Genomic DNA, 16,598 nt, shown 5'->3' on the forward strand with positions numbered 1-16,598 from the left:
TTCTTTCACAAACAAGGTAGTATGGAATGTTATTATTGCTCATTGTATATATTGCTCATTTAATAAATTATTATAAATAGTCTTTTTATGCACATGGTAAAATGAAGGACGTAGATCTATTCACAAAAACTGACTAAAGTTGATTGCACATTACTTTAAACTGTTACATCAAAATGGTATGGAAATATAATACCTTCTGCATACTTTTTTATGTAAATTTAACAATGGAACCAATAACTTTTTCGAAATACAAAAATTTTACATTGGAAGATAAAAGACTATGTAAAGTGTATATCACAACAGAAGTATTTTGTTTTGTATTAATATTAAAAGTATTATGCATTTATACAAATTAATGCTATTTTTTATTATTTATGGAAATGTTCACAGTCTATCTTCACAAGTGTTCACAGTCTAAAACTTTACTACAAATTTTATCATCAAAGATTAATAAATACTTGCTCTAAACTGAGAAGCATGTAAAGGTGCAATAAATAATACTTTGTACGTGTCATCTTATCGTTACAATTTATCGTATTCTGAATAAATTTGGATACTTTTTTTAAACATTTACGAAAGCTTGGAACATTAACATTGGATGACATCCGCACAAAACTTTAATTCCAATTTTTTCATTTGCTGAAATAAATATGACTGATCCTCTGCATAGAACTTTTGATGATGAAATCTCACCTTTTCCGTTTATGATAATTAAAATACTAGCTGTATTTCTCGGAATGATATTGTAAGAAGATCTTCCTGGAGGTATCTAAAATGTATATACATAGTGATATATGTATAAGAACATATTTTCAAATATTACTTAGACTAAGTTCTATTATACAGAGGACTCACTGTAATTTTAGCCACTGCAAAGTCTAACACTGGAGGTCGAAATACTTCTGTGCAGTCGTCTTCGCGTGTAGGTTGAAATCTTTTACCAGATATGGGTTCACAGTTGTATGTTAACATTTCAATTAATGTTGGTACATCTTTTAATTTAGGAGTCAATCCTGCGCGTACTACATTGTCAGAACATGCCATACATTCTATGCAATCTACAAATATATTTTTAAAACTATATGTAAACTGAAAATGTGGTACAAAATATATGAAAAAATATTTACCACCCGAAAGATATGCATGAGGTTCATTTGGGCCAAGATAAATCGCTTCTCCAGGTTGCATTGTTATAAAATTGAAGAAATAAATGCCAAAACATCCAACATCTCCTGGATAATCAGTGTGCAATCTTTCCAACAAGTTAGCATGTAAAGACTGTCTTAAAGAGTCGTCTAAAATGAACAAATTTTATTGTCCATAGAGCTTGTCACTACCTGGTTTATATAATCTACTAATCTAATTTACCTGAATTAGATAATCTATCAAGTAACTTTCTAAGTTGTAATTCAATCAAACTAGGATCACAGGTCATCAGACCGTGGAAACATGTTTTCAAAGCTCTGTTAGTGTTTGCTTCATCTGTAGCCATAAATTTAAGTACTTTATCTTCTCCTATTGCAACGCGTAATTCTGGAAGGATTTTCAGAAATTCCTTTATCTCTCTAATTGGACGGAAACCACAGAGAACTTCAAACGGTGTTAAAGCGATTGCAAGCTCAGGTTTATAATTTGCATCTTTATAAATAGTAGGATACTGCTGATGTAATTCTTTGGCCTTTTCCTACAATGGTATATTATTAGATTTAACAGTAGAGTACATAAAATAAGTACTTTTCCAATAAATATATATACATATATATATATACCTTATTTGGATGTGCTTGAATTGACAATGCTTTTTTCACGGATAAAACTTTAAAGAGAAATGGTAAATGTTCTCCAAATATCTTTTCAACATCTTTGCCCAAAACATTACTATTTTCTTTTATATATTGTTCCAAAGTCATGTCTAAATTCTTCATATACGAAGGGCCATTGGGATGTGTACCCATCCATAACTCAGCATATGGTCTTTTTTCATCTAGTGAGAATTCTGAATTTGCAGATTTTACCAATGTTGCAACTGTGCTATCTATTCCATATTTTCCCCAATCATAAGTTTGTACCTTACATTGAAGTTCCATTGTACCAATATATCTGAAATGTAGAGCACAATATTTTATACATCTGTTTTATCTAAGCAGTCTAAATTTTCATATACACAATCCATCAACTCAAAGTAACATTTTGAAACAAAAATTTTCACTTGCACATTGATGTATTTTAAATAATGTTACTACATATGTTACTGATAAAAATATTTAATACAATTTTTATTTAATTCAAACAAATATATTTATAACTCCTTACATTACTTGTACACGTATGAAAACTAAAACGTGGACGTCGCTGACAGTAAATGACTACTTTGTTAACATTTACACATGACAAATAAAGAACAAATTGTATACATACGTCTGTTATCAGTCCTATTGATAACACCTGCAATATATGCTTTCTTTATATACGTTATCATATTTACGGAATACTCTTATAATTCTATAATCTCATTTCTTTTTCTTGATATTTTATGGCTCACATTAATTTTCTAATTACTTTTGAAATTCAATGTCTTCCTCTTATGTATTTTCATACATTTTATGAGTTAAATAAATTTTCTCTATTCGCCGGTTTACAGCACCGCATATTGTTATGCATGTGAGTATTCAAGAAGTGTCAAAAATATTGCAAATCCTTCAAAAGATTCCTGAGATCATTTGAAGTACAATATTATGTACATATCGATCGTTGGTTACAATTTACAATCGATAAAAGCTCATGACGTGTAAAACTTCTTTCACACGATGCGCGAATCGCGTATGCATGCAGTACGCGCAAGTACACGTCCGAGTTAGCAATTATTCCGGCTATATTTTTCCACATTGAATTCACGATTCAAGGTTTATACTCACCGACGAACCGAGCATGAGCCGTGCGAATTTACAGTATTGAATTTGGTTGTGTTGCTATAGGTTTGCGTGTTCAGAAGAAAGCAATAAAACATTGTCAATTCGCTTGGCTTATCAGTGAGTATAATTAGACCTTTATTCATAAAGTTCTAAAAAAATGCTATTACTGTAAAGTCCATATACTTATTAATGTTTTTAAAACCCCTCTGGAAGAAAAATGTATAAAATTGTTCCTATATACTATCTTTAGTTATACATATCTATAAAAATAATTACACTTCATATTGTATTTTTGTAATCATACATGTTTCATAAATACCATTTCCATCATTTAAGTATTCGCGCCGTATACGCCGAGCGTAAAACAGAATAGTAAAGTAGCAGTGTTGTTAAATTTGAACAAATCTTATCTTAGCGTTGACGACGGTAGAGGCACAGACCTGTGCTTGTTAGGATTTTAGCCATTCTACAGACTAATAAATACAATCGTCTCTAAATTCAAGAACATTTTCCTCTCCCAATTAAAGAATGTTTTTGCGCATATAGTCTTATATTTTCTCCTTTGATTGAGCATTATTGGTGTGTATACTCCTGTCGTAGCATTGAATCGTCAACCAATCAGAGTTAAGTAATTTCTGTCCATATCTTTGATTGCTCAGTCAGCTACGCATATAAACTGAAAGTTGCGAGCTGCGCCACCTTCAGCTGCGCAACGGAAGTACGCAACCACTCTTTACAAAATTTGTTTTATGGCTCATCTCGAACGCGAACCGGATTCGATACTTTCAAGTTCTTTCACGTCCGGCGTGGTCCGTGGTAGTACGCGTGCCGAGAAGGTATTGAAATGTTTTAATATCTTACAGTAATATATTAAATAAATTAGCAAAAATGTGAGTAAATAATTTCTAAATATTCTTTCAGACGCAGATTAAATTAAACGCAAAAATGGTGGCCAAGAAGAAGCAGGTAAATAATTTAACCTATTTATTTCTAGCATGTGCTTCTTCCATTTTCCAGAGCACATGTTGAATTTCTCCATTTAGTTTTGTTAGAAAGAGATTAGCTTCATTATTTTATTTTAATAAGTATTATTAAATATGTAATGATTGCATGAATTATTTTTCGATTTAACAGAAGAAGTCCCAGGATGGTATTAACGCCAGGCTAGCTCTGGTCATGAAATCAGGAAAATGTGTCCTGGGCTACAAACAGACGCTTAAGTCCCTTCGGCAAGGGAAAGCAAAACTGGTCATCATTGCCAACAACACTCCTCCTCTAAGGTGAGACTGAGATGTAGTACTCCCACAAAAATAATACATTTGAAAAATATAACTTAGAATGTATATGATGTAAGAACAGTATTGAATTCGATTTAAATAATTGATAACGATTTATATGGCCATCATGGGAGTTCTGCGGAGTAGTCTCACGTCTCTGCTTGTAAGTGCAGAGACAGTTCAGATATAAAATAATATACTAGTGCATAAAATTTGCTTTCCTCTTTTAACAGGAAATCAGAGATCGAATATTACGCCATGTTGGCAAAGACTGGTGTCCATCACTATATGGGAAACAACATAGAATTGGGCACTGCATGCGGAAAATACTTTAGGGTATGCACCCTTTCTATTACAGACCCTGGAAACTCTGATATCATCAAGTCGATGCCCATGGGTGATCAGGCTTAAATGTAATTTTTTATTAAATATAAATATAAAAAATATTTTTTATCAATTTTCAATTACTTTTCCTTATTGTCTTTTACATCATTATAATTATACAAGGTGGGTCACTAAACGTTACCAATGACTTTATATCTAAAGAAAAATGACCCTGTATATAACATAATTATAATATACTTACACTAACTATTAATTCAAAAAATTCATAAAACAAGAAGTCGAGAAACGCAATGAAATGATGTACATTGTTTTTTAAAATTCCTGTTATAATATAGATTCACATATATAATGTAGAATGCATAAATACAGATATAGCTTTCATTTAACGGTGTATAAAATTAATAAGAAAGAATAGCTAAAAAATAATCAGTAATGTTACAGTTTTTATGTGACTGGTGGAGTTAATCAATTTGACAACTGAAAAGGCAGTAAAGTTAAATTCAGTCTTTAAATTTTTTATTATAGAAAAAGTTAGTTATATATTTTGATTACAGCTTTTCCATAAAAATGAATGTTGACAGTTCTGTTATAATATATTATTTGTGATTAATTCATCAGGAATATTACAAATAATGTCTTTTTCATCAGCTGTATGTGAGGATTCGTCATTTCGACTTGTTGTCAAGTTTTTATAGTAATCATGTTCAACAGAAGGAATGTATTAAACATATAATAAAGGCTGATCTATATTTTTCAAACTTTGCGGTCTATCTAATACAGATTTTCTTAAATTAATGGCTTTAAATTCTGTATCTTGTGCAAAAACAATTTTGCCGTTTAATGGTATTAATCTTTATTGTTCAGGAAAGTTACTATAAATATAAAAAGTTACGACTATACCAAGTGCTTTGACACTTAAATTTAAGATTTTTCAAAAAGTGGAATTAATCGGTGTGTACACCGAACGGCTCACATATAAATGATCCAATTTCATTGTTTGTTTCTCCTACCAATAATATTGCTTCTTACTTGGGGAAAAAAATACCATGCATCAGTTGGAGCCAGTTCTATGGTAGAAGTAAACCAGCTTGTACTTTGATAACGTTGGTGTGTGTATGGTATATATTATATTCGGTTATTTATAGTTGATAGAATTTTGTTAAACAGTTCTGTTGTGACAAATATTCACAAAAGTATTTATCAAACTAAAATTTAAAAAAGATCACAATCTGAGAACCGTTGAAAATTCAAACTCGTAAACATCATGAAAGCTATAATTTGGTTGTGTATATTTATAATTTCGTTACGTTATGTTTTATCAAACAATATTACAACAGAGGAAACAACACTGACAAATGAAAGTATGTAAAAATGACTATATTAATTTATTATTAACATGTGAACAAATTGTTTATCATTTTCATTTCTATATCGCATAGTGATAAATAAAACAAAATTTAATTTAATGGGGTATTTAAAATATTCTGTTAATTCATTATTTTTTTGCAGTCCCTGATAGTGTTGAAAATCAACAATCCTGTCTGTGTAAAGAATTGAAATGCTCATGTTGTGAATACTTAGATTGGAAATTTGTTAATGTAAATGGACTAGGTAAGAATTACTATAAAATAAGTATTTATGACATGATATGATGAAAACACTATTACAATAATTAAAAAAAAATAAAAAATTACATTTTGTTGTAGTATGTGCAGGTGTTAAATATGTGACAGACGTCAGTGTCATACTTTCATTAACATATAACAACATAACAATTATTGAACAACATATTTATCGTAAGTTTTTATTATCAGATATTTAATATGGAAATTATAATAAATATAAACTAAGAATATTAATCAATTTTTAGTGAGTAAACTACATCCAATATGTATAAAGGAAAATATAGTTGGAATATTGTATGGCAGTTTGTGCTTATATGTATATGATGTTTTTACAACACCTGAAAGTTTTCATGCCTGTTTTAATCTCACAGCAAGCATATCTGCTGCTCATGTTTCTACTAATTTGGGTTGTATTAATATTAAAAAGAACATCTTCACAAATATAAAATTCAGGGATTGGTTTATGTGTAAGATTTATAAGAAAAATTGCCCAATGCTATCATAAATAGGTATGTACATTCTGTACATGGTAATACATACTCAGAAATATCACAGTTATGTAATAAATTGTATGTACTTTTTTAATAATGAATAATAAATAACGAATTCAGGTATTTTAATAATACTAATTGGTCGACAAAGATTTTCGTAAAAACCCATGCACAATTATTATAACTAATACTACCTTTATTAAAAGAAGAGATGTGCCATAATAACGTCTTGTACGAAATCTTTCAACTAAACTTCAGTTTATCGCTTCGCGAGTCTTGCTTAATAATCGATATTCTTTTCATTACGATCCTCGGATGGTTTTGATAATTTATTCAAACTGCGTAGTGTGCATCGTGTGTTAGGTGGATAATCGTTATATTAAATATTATTGGAAGAAGATAAGACGATTTCAAAACGATCAAATTGCAATGGACATCTTCGAGCTACTGCCAATGACCACTAAGGATAACAAATTCATTTCATCAATTTAAGACATTCTCACGAAATATGTACTTGATTCTGTTTTACTGAAAAATAAACGAGCTGAACACCTAAACATCCTGGCTCGAAATTAACTACACATGACAGGTACAGAGCATTTTCGAAGACTGCTCTGAAATTTGCTGCAGTGTGGCGTCATCCAATACATTTGTAAGATCTTCCTGGAAGCATGTTCGGAGCAGTCTCCGAAAATGTTTTGTCTCTGTTATGTGCAAGTGAATTCTGAGCTCTGATTTAGAATGTATTGTATGTAGTTAGTCAGGATCCAGATTTGACATGCTGGTGTGTTTGAAAGCATTATGACATTACATTATATCTTATTAATTGCTATTTTTTGGATAGCTCGCTGTGAAGAACAATATTGTTCTATTGACAATGCAAAGAATTGTGACAGCGAAAAGGAAACCATTGTTTACAATAAAGGTATTTCTTCGTAATTTAAAAAAGCTTTTATATTATGTTTTCCATGAATTTTATTTCAAAATAGGGTTAAACGATAAGTATAATAAATATTATTATGCAATTGAGGAATCGAAGAAAAATTATAAATCATGTAACAATACAAACAATGGTTGTTATAAAAATGTCATTACACAAGACTTGAAACCTTTCAAGGAGCAGGGTATAAACAAGTACTTAATAAACACTGCAAAGGATAGGTATGCGAATGTGGTAAATCTGAAATCTCATAATATTCATTGAGCTATATAATATTTTGTTTTTTGCAGAGGAACATTTTATCAAATAATACAAGGGAAGATATACAGACAGAAGGATTGCATGTTTCCATCAAGATGTGCCGGAATAGAGTACTTCCTTTCAAAATTGGCACCCAACTTACCTGATATAGATTTAGTGATAAATACACGAGATTACCCTCAAACTAGTAAACATTTTGGTGGTCCATTGCCCATTTTCTCGTTCAGTAAGGTACATCTATTTTTTACTGTATGATTTAACAAATACATATACAGCAAAATTTATTCTTTGAAATAATCAAAGACTTCGAGTGTGTGCATCTAGACAGCACAGTATTATGATATTACATATCCAGCATGGTCATTCTGGGAAGGTGGTCCTGCAATTTCTTTGTATCCTCGAGGACTTGGTAGGTGGGACGAACATCGGATGACATTAGACAAAGCTGGTGAAGACACGCCATGGTCAAAGAAAGAGTCTAAAGGATTTTTTAGAGGCTCTAGAACTAGTTCAGAGCGTGATAATTTAGTGCTACTGAGTCGTCAAAAACCTGATTTGGTTGATGCTCAGTACACAAAGAATCAAGCATGGAAGTCTGATGAAGTAATTATTCTTTGTTCATATATTTATATTTAGTTGTAGATATAACATAATTTTGTATTTTATTGTAGGATACATTACATGCACCTCCTGCTGTTGAAGTCTCCTTAGAATCCCATTGTAAATATAAATATTTATTTAACTTCAAAGGTGTTGCAGCATCGTTCAGGCACAAACACTTGTTTCTGTGTCAGTCTTTAGTATTTCACGTTGGTGATGATTGGACGGAATTTTACTATGATGCAATGGTGCCTTGGATTCATTATATACCTGTCCCTAAGGATGCTAATCAATCAGAGATAGAGTACGATACTTAATTTTTTACTATTCTTTTATGACAAATAATTACTTAATATGATTTTAAACATGCAGGGAACTAATACAATTTGCAAAGGATAATGATGAATTGTCTAAAGAAATTGCAATTCGAGGTAGAAACTTCATATGGAATAATTTGAAAATGTCTGACATTTTACAATTTTGGAAGAAGCTTTTACAAAGGTATTCCAAACTTCTAACATACAAACCTTCTTTAGATAAAACTTTGATACTAATTAAAAAGAGGGAATTTTAATAATAATACGATTTGCATTTAATATAAATGATTTTATATGTCTTTTTATTAAAATTTCAATTTTATGATGTAAAATATCAATTAATAAAAATAATTTGGTCAGAAACAGATGTATTTTCAACTTTTCGAATAAGCATTATTTTAAACGAACGTTTCCTTCACTTTTATTGATACTGTACAATATCAGGGCATAGCACAGAGTGGCAAGTTTCAATATGAATCAATTTAATGCCCTGAAGGAAGATCTAGAGCAGACAAAGGCCTTGTACATTGCATCTTATTAAGGATATAATATATTCGCTTATTTAACTGTTCGTAACGGTGATAATATAAAACTTTGAATTCATTGTAGTTCGTTCATCTTTTAAAAAACAATTTATTCAACAATTATTAAAAAACTGTACAAGGCTTTTTGTGCTTGATTTCGCATTTAAAACTAAGTAATTCTTAAGTACTCAATTATTTAATTATAACGAAATTACGGAAACATTTCCTAGAATGTAAAGAAACATGTGATATCGTCATCAATGTTTCTGGAATGATATATGTATGCTACGAATTGTGCACGTTATTCACACATTGATTTGAAATCTTTTGAACCATTATCATGTTTCATTTTAAGTCTAAATAATTAAATAGTACACAAAAGATAGATATATTTGGAAAGAGTCTCATAATTCACAGCATACATATATTCCTGCAGTGTATGCAATACATATTCCATGTTATTGCTTTTAATGTCATTTTGGTTTCAAAGCATAATACAAATGATCATTATCTTTAAAGTAACAGACGTACTCTTGTCACATCCTAGACTAAATCTCACATTTCATAACATGGTCATCAGATATTATTATTAGTAATTATTATTTATCATAATTCTTTTTAATATTATTTATCATAACACTTTACCATATAAAGAAACAGATTATAGCAATGAAGAAAACCTTACTGGAGAAGATAGAGAACAATGTAATGACGTAAAAATTTGTAAATAAAGAATAAGACTGTCTACAGAAGATGTACAATAATTGTTTTCTACTAATGTATTGTAATAATGATAACAGAATGACAGAAATTCATACAGAATAGAAAGATAATGGAATGTTACTACATGTTGATAAAATTTTAAGGCACTCGTATTGAGAACAATTTTCTGGTATAGTGACTACTATGAGTACTATAGATGTTTCCATGTATTATTCGAACAAATTCTTCCGTATTTCCTAATATTCTGAGAAGCGAAAACTCTATAACACTCATAATACTGTCAGTTTATGAAACCAATTGACCTTCTTCTTTATTCGCTATTTGTCATGTTTTGCACAAACACGCGAGATAAGTGCCGTTAACATTAAATTCTATACAAAACGATCGGTAGGAATAAAGAATAAATAGGCAGTGTTAACAGGTTTGGTGACACATTGTTGCATGCGGCTTACAATGTAGTGTATAAACATATTTTACATACTCTTGCATACTTTACATATGTACAGGATGTCTGGCGAGATGCGACAAAATTCGCAATTAAATGCGTGGATCGAATAAAGCTCATCTCGCGAGACACGCTGCGAAACACTTATGGCTACTCGATGAAGCAAAATATGATAAATATATAGTTTAGTGAATCCACCTTCAATTTTAATGACCTTGAAATATGTTGGAAAGATTATGCTGAAAAACTTTTTCTTACATGAAAGAGGCACCATCATTTAGTATTTTTAGATATTCTCGAAAAGCTGTGAACTGGAAGGCTTATATAAAAATATGATTTTGAGTTGGATCTGAGTTAGATCTCTAACGCGAAAACTAATCTAAAACAACTTTTATAGGTACAACAAATATCTTAAAAACTAAAAAAGTGCGTTAAGATCATTGAAATCAGAGTTAGCTCCTTTAAACTGCATATTTACCCAAAATATTTAAAACTATGTTCGGGTAACGTTGCTTCAGTAATGGAATGATTGTTTCATGAGAGATTGAGACGGGCTAACGAACGATTTGTCGCGAGAGTGTCCGTCGACATCAGAGGAATTAACGGCTACGACTCGTGGGCATGAATTAGAATTAGCGTATTGCCGTTTTGGCACAGTTTGACATCACTCCGTGCGCTCAGCATACTTTGAGCCATGTCCTTTCTGTTCAAATGTTCAGTTCAAATTTTCCTAGTGACTTTCTTCTCGTCGATAGCTTCTATCACTTAATGACTTCCGTGGGCAAAAGGCATTTTTACGTGGTGGCGATTACTTTAGCAAGGACCATAGTCATTATACTGAACGACAGGTACCACCATTGGGACGGCGATCTGTAATTGTGCATCGCTCCGTTGTCCATGTCCTGATTGGAAGACGTGACTAGCTGCTCGTCCGTTTCGCCTGTCGAATTTCATAAACAAATCGTAGAAAGGGGCCTACAGAAGCATAAGAGGATCGTCGCTGATTGGATGGCTCACTGCACCGGTCGTGATCAGCACAGTTTCGCGGGTGAAACAACACAGGTGATGGGTTACAAATCGCAGGCTCTCGTCGTTGTTTGGAACTTTTGTTTAGTCTGCTTTTGGATCAGTGTTCTCCGTGAGGTCTGCTCCGTGAACCTGCATCCCGCGATCCCGTGCTTTATTTAGTGTGTGTTAACAGTGACCTTTTTTCCCTGGAAAAATGTCTCGTTCCATATTTCGCTGCCTCCTAACCCGAGTTTTACGACTCAACGAGATTCCTCGAACGAACAAGTTTTTCATTCCCGTTCGTTCACTTTTTCCCGAACCCACGCGATTCCGAGTGTAGATTGTTGTCCTCTGGAAAAAGCGAGTTTTTTCCGATTTAATGGAACCGCGACTCCTTCGATACCGCGCTTTTATATAACGCAATATTATTCCCGTCAATCATTTTGAAACCAACGTCGTGCCGCGATTTCGTCTGCTCCCTTGGATCTCAATGGTGACAGAACGTCTCGTTTCGGTAAGTTTAAACAAATTCAAAAACAATATCATTTTTGGAACCATAAGATTTTTGTGCCTGCATAGCAGTTTCTTCACTGGCTCTTCATGATCTTAGAATTTTTGTGTTGTGATTCAACGCAAAGTGTTTTTATTCATCGTATTTACTTGAATGTAAATCGATGTCAGATGAACTCGATTAACTTTGATCATCCTCGAAACAGTGTTTGCACAAAAATCTTAAGTGACGGAAATATACAGAGTGGAAGACAGTTTATAACTTGTAATAGTCCACTTTGTAAAACAATGTTTTCCGAGAAGGATAGAGCTACAAGTACCAAGATTACCGATAGTACCAGAGTGTAGATTTTAGAGAGAGATTCCTAGGTCTCTAACCATTCCCCCACAGACCAAAGAACCACCCGAAGTACAGAGTGGATGCACAGGGATCTCGAGGGTTCAACATGCCCTATTACCAAAATGATTCCTAGTCTAACGAAATCATTAGAAACTGAAAGTAGAATACTCGTGCATGTAGATCGTGTGTGAAAGAAAGAGGTAAACAAAAATATACGTGCAAATAAAGGGGGATAATTGGTGAAAACAGAAGAGGATTAGAGGCTGGGAACGAACTAAGGATAAATTAATGGATCGGAAATCGGAAAATTCAAGACTAATCTTGTTTACTTTGGTTGCGGGACAGGGTGAGGGGAAAGATATGCCCTACAGCAGATTTAGTTCCAAACAACGTAACCGTCCTCCGTATAGATCACCATGCACCTGTGTTTTGATGATCACGCATGTCAGTAGGTGCGTGCGTGTGCATTCGTGTTTTCTTTCGACTCGTGCAGTGATGCATCCTTTTCGTGTGTATGCAGAAATTCGTGCAGAATTCTCAGTAAATATATAATCGTAACAAGACACGGTAATGTGATGGGTTACAGGCTTATCCATAGATGGAGCTCCTAATGTTGCGAAGTAATTGTTACTGGTCATAAGTTTCGCCTTTGAAATTTTGTGGGAGATCTTGGACAAGCCCGAGTTTTCAAACGTAAAAATATATTTTTAGTTAGTGATTAGTATAGTTTTGCTGTTAGTGAAGATAATTATTTGTTATTGTATTGTGCTAAGTAGTATTTTACTTTGTTAAGTTGTACCAAGCGACAGAAACAGTATAGTGAACAAGGACGTGCTGACGCATATGGTGCAAAAGTTAATGAGATGATATACGTATGTTACCATAGATGAATGTTATAACACGTGACAATCGGGAATCGATTTCAAATCGGAATGAGGATGTATATCATATGGAGTAGCCAGAAGAATGTAGAGAAACAAGGCCAGACAGAAGACAATGAAGGTAGAAGAGAACATAAAGTACCGTAAATAGACGAATGCAATTCTTGTGGATAAGCGAACAAGTGAGAAATAATAAGTGATAGAAATGACAGACAGGGTAAGCTTAACATTATAATATTTACTGTTCTTTTTTTCAGCGAACTGGACTCGGCGACGGTGACTGCGATAACTCACGGTTAACTCCTTCTTGTGGACCGGTATTTTGAAGGATAATAATCTTTTTTTTTACATATACATTTTAATATTCTTTTCTATTGGAAACTTAAAGCTTCATGTGCCGCCTGGCTAGTAAATACTTCGGGCTTCAAGACAATTCGGAACTTATTGTTCACGAAATGATATTATAATTTGGAGGTTCTGTGTGGAAGTCTTATTGTCAGGGGATGGTTGCACGCCAACTTAGTCTCAGGAGGACTTCCGGTTTTGCGAATAATTACAAATTCGATTTATTTTTACAATTTTTGGTACAAGAAGTAATGTTAGCGATGTTAACGAAATTGTGTAAAATAAATAGTTTTGGGAATTAAATTAAACGGTAGTCGTCCTGATAATAAATACATACAGTGGAATAGGTAAAATGTTTATTTTACAAATCGGTAGTAATGTAGAAATTCTATTTCTAGGGCCAAAAATTAAAAGATCTCCTTAATATTAACAAATATTACATTGTTATTATTTTTAGCTTTCCTCGGGATTTATTAGTTTAAATAAAATTTGTATTATATCTATATTACTCCCGATTTACAAGTGCGAATTAATTGCATATGAACAAAACAAGGGAACGATGTTGTATGGAAGCATATTTATGTATATGTTAGTAAACCTATTGAATAATGTGTGCCGTGATGTTGACGATATTCCAATAGGATCCAATAAGTAGATCAGATCGGTTTTAATACTATACCACCACCATTCAACACTCAAATTATTCGATTACCGCATTTTGTGATTGTTCTTCATAGAAGAAGTTTGTGCAAACCGCAAGATATGATCGTCGTGCAATAATGATCGATCGGAATCTACGCGAAGAGAATTAAAGTTACATTACCCATTGAATATGATCGTCAAGGTGCAATTTATTTTTATTCTTACAATGCGATGTATTAACTATTGCGTGGATAGTTACATCACAATCCAAACTACGATAAAAGTACACTTTTTGAACGTGGAAGTTGAATAACAACTGTACAGTATATAATACTGTTCTCTATTGTACCTTGGATGTTATTATCCTTGTCTACTATTTTGATGGGAGTTTATTTCGTCGCGTGGTTCTTTGCACATAATATTCGTTGAAATTGTTGTTTAAGCGCATGCACAAATTTCTTCAATGGATGAGAGCCCTAGGTACGTAGTAGCCAGGTGTTCGAGACACCAAATACTTTACCCCCGCCGTATCAAACTTTTTTTACACTCTGAGCCTCTTTAAATATATGGAACAACTTTGAAGTTTCAGCTATCCATTGTTCTAACTTTGAAACACTTGTTTGTTCATTCAAATTACAAATATCGATAAGTACAAGTATTAATATAACTTCGTATATACTTTGAGGTAGTCATTAATATTCATAATTGTAAAATTTAAACCATCCCTCGAATAACACGTATTTTTTTCTACATGTTTTTGCAGATAAAATACAAATATGTAAAAGGAAATTCGCATTAGTCGCGGGATGATTTATAACTTTAAGTTAACTTAAGATTATCACAATGTTGCGCATTTTTTGACCAAGCAATGTTTGATCAAGACTAGATATTTAATTGTTTACAAAACTTAGTTTGGAAATTCTTTCTGTTTGTGTGAATACTGAAACTTCTATGGCGAGTTTAGGATTTGGTCCGGCTCGAATGAAGCTTTAGTACCTGCGTCTAGAATGATGTCTCCCACATCTCCGTAACCGTCGGGGTCGTCGAAGTCACCGTGGTCGGGCACCAGGATGTTGGCATGCGGAAAAGTGTCTTCAGGATTTTCACGGAGCCATTGCTCTTTACCTAGTGTTCCTTTGTTGGCGGACCTGCACCCGAACCACCAGTACGCAGTCGACCTTGGGAACGCTGGGTCAGCAATGTCCACCTGAGAAGTAGCAGTTCATTTTATTTAAACTCCGTCGCGATGAGTCATTTATATTTAAATTGTAATTTCACTTTGTGCAAAATTTTAATGGATCGACGAGATCTCATGGATAAAGTAGAACTGATGACTTTTATATTTTATGGCTAGTATAGAAATCGTATTAAATAATATCGTTGGAATACTAACGCTGAACGACCTGTCCTGGAACCGGTAGTAAGCGTCACCTTTGAAGAAGTACGTGTAACCGTGATAGACGATCGAGGCGTCCAGATTATCCGGAAGACCCTCCCAATTCGAGATCAGTTTAGGATAAGTGTTCTTCACTGGCGGTTTCTGCGCTGGATCGAACCTCCAGAACTTGCTACCTTTGTAGAAGTAAATCTTGCCGTTTCCGGTCCACACTGTCACAGTATCGATGTTGTCTGGAATGCCCGTGAAACCCTCGCTGATTTCCTTCGGGTAATCCCCGTCCATTCTCTTGCCCACGAATCTCCAATACTTTGAGCCCTGTTCAAAACGAACGAATGATTTATTCTGCGCAATCACTAGTTACAAATACTCTTTGCATTCCAAATTTCTGTCTAGGTTCACTTTGTCACAAGAGAGGGATGTCTGAAACGCTTTCTTGGCAAACCATTTGACTTTCTCACCTTGAAGAAGTATGTTTTGCCGTTCTTGTACGTGAACGCTGCGTCTATGTTTCCTGGCAGACCCTTCCACGAGCTCGAAATTAGCTTGGGGTAGCCGACTGCCACTCCGTCCGCCGTCAATCTCCAGTAACGATCGTCTGCAGTTAGGTAGAATGTTTAGCATTTAATTCGAAACAAAATCCGAATATTCGGTCTGTGTTCCAGTTACTTATATCATTTTGTTCTACTTTCAATGTTTAATTTCTCTCTGGTTAATGTATGGTATAGTATTTTCTGAGCGTGTAATACGAACCCTTGAACACGTATATGTGTCCCTCCGCAGAATTGAACATGGTGTCTACTTTTGGATCTACGCAAAGCTCGGAATCCTCTTCACTGGGCGCCGACGTGGTCGAAGTTCCGAATCTAGGTCCAGTTGGAATTCCACCGAAATTCGTAGTCTTTTTTCCGTACAAAGCCTGAAACACAATTAGGTTGACATTACACATATGGGCTCGAACAGGTGGCTTCTCAAATTTTCCATTGAAATTTCGAGGACCACAATTAATGTAAATA

The 16,598-nt window shown here is 33.4% G+C and overlaps 5 protein-coding genes across 10 annotated transcripts in view; 3 read left to right on the top strand and 2 right to left on the bottom strand.

Annotated features, from left to right (window-relative positions):
• Window positions 1-514: 514 nt before the first annotated feature.
• On the bottom strand, window positions 515-3,020 carry Mpi (mannose phosphate isomerase). 3 transcript variants are annotated; one of them, XM_078183386.1, is made up of 6 exons: window positions 2,419-3,020; window positions 1,770-2,100; window positions 1,369-1,684; window positions 1,128-1,295; window positions 856-1,058; window positions 515-769 (listed from the first exon to the last, which is right to left on the bottom strand). In XM_078183386.1, exons 2-6 carry the CDS (start codon window positions 2,085-2,087, stop codon window positions 563-565), a joined length of 1,212 nt encoding a protein of 403 aa, XP_078039512.1. In that variant the 5' UTR covers window positions 2,088-2,100; window positions 2,419-3,020; the 3' UTR covers window positions 515-562. The 3 variants fall into 3 exon arrangements, with proteins under 3 accessions (XP_078039512.1, XP_078039511.1, XP_078039514.1); XM_078183385.1 differs by having other exon boundaries at window positions 2,916-3,001; XM_078183388.1 differs by lacking the exon at window positions 2,419-3,020 and adding an exon at window positions 2,314-2,362.
• Window positions 3,021-3,588: 568 nt separating this feature from the next.
• On the top strand, window positions 3,589-4,646 carry Rpl30 (ribosomal protein L30). Its single transcript, XM_078183397.1, has 4 exons — window positions 3,589-3,748; window positions 3,834-3,878; window positions 4,047-4,192; window positions 4,423-4,646. Exons 1-4 carry the CDS (start codon window positions 3,662-3,664, stop codon window positions 4,598-4,600), a joined length of 456 nt encoding a protein of 151 aa, XP_078039523.1. The 5' UTR covers window positions 3,589-3,661; the 3' UTR covers window positions 4,601-4,646.
• Window positions 4,647-4,712: 66 nt separating this feature from the next.
• LOC144471402 (uncharacterized) lies at window positions 4,713-6,789 on the top strand. Its single transcript, XM_078183393.1, has 4 exons — window positions 4,713-5,895; window positions 6,044-6,145; window positions 6,241-6,330; window positions 6,405-6,789. Exons 1-4 carry the CDS (start codon window positions 5,799-5,801, stop codon window positions 6,662-6,664), a joined length of 549 nt encoding a protein of 182 aa, XP_078039519.1. The 5' UTR covers window positions 4,713-5,798; the 3' UTR covers window positions 6,665-6,789.
• Window positions 6,790-6,834: 45 nt separating this feature from the next.
• LOC144471400 (O-glucosyltransferase rumi homolog) lies at window positions 6,835-9,240 on the top strand. The gene is made up of 6 exons (XM_078183389.1): window positions 6,835-7,575; window positions 7,640-7,811; window positions 7,881-8,082; window positions 8,176-8,454; window positions 8,523-8,755; window positions 8,824-9,240. The coding sequence occupies exons 1-6, from the start codon at window positions 7,452-7,454 to the stop codon at window positions 9,023-9,025; spliced, it is 1,212 nt and encodes a 403-aa protein (XP_078039515.1). The 5' UTR covers window positions 6,835-7,451; the 3' UTR covers window positions 9,026-9,240.
• Window positions 9,241-9,381: 141 nt separating this feature from the next.
• The window catches only part of LOC144471397 (matrix metalloproteinase-14-like), a 38,263-nt gene continuing 31,046 nt past the window's right edge, over window positions 9,382-16,598 (bottom strand). Inside the window, exons 6-10 of one of the 4 annotated variants that reach the window (XM_078183383.1) lie at window positions 16,336-16,501; window positions 16,044-16,180; window positions 15,580-15,900; window positions 15,312-15,393; window positions 9,382-11,400 (exon numbers count right to left, since the gene is read on the bottom strand). In XM_078183383.1, coding sequence (XP_078039509.1) covers window positions 11,255-11,400; window positions 15,312-15,393; window positions 15,580-15,900; window positions 16,044-16,180; window positions 16,336-16,501 — 852 coding nt within the window. In that variant the 3' untranslated portion in view covers window positions 9,382-11,254. Of the gene's footprint in view, window positions 11,820-15,182; window positions 15,394-15,579; window positions 15,901-16,043; window positions 16,181-16,335; window positions 16,502-16,598 lie in introns of all 4 variants that reach the window. The other 3 variants (XM_078183381.1, XM_078183384.1, XM_078183382.1) reach the window with 3 other exon arrangements.

This window comes from Augochlora pura, chromosome 6 (genome assembly GCF_028453695.1).
Source record: "Augochlora pura isolate Apur16 chromosome 6, APUR_v2.2.1, whole genome shotgun sequence".
Taxonomy (NCBI): domain Eukaryota; kingdom Metazoa; phylum Arthropoda; class Insecta; order Hymenoptera; family Halictidae; genus Augochlora; species Augochlora pura.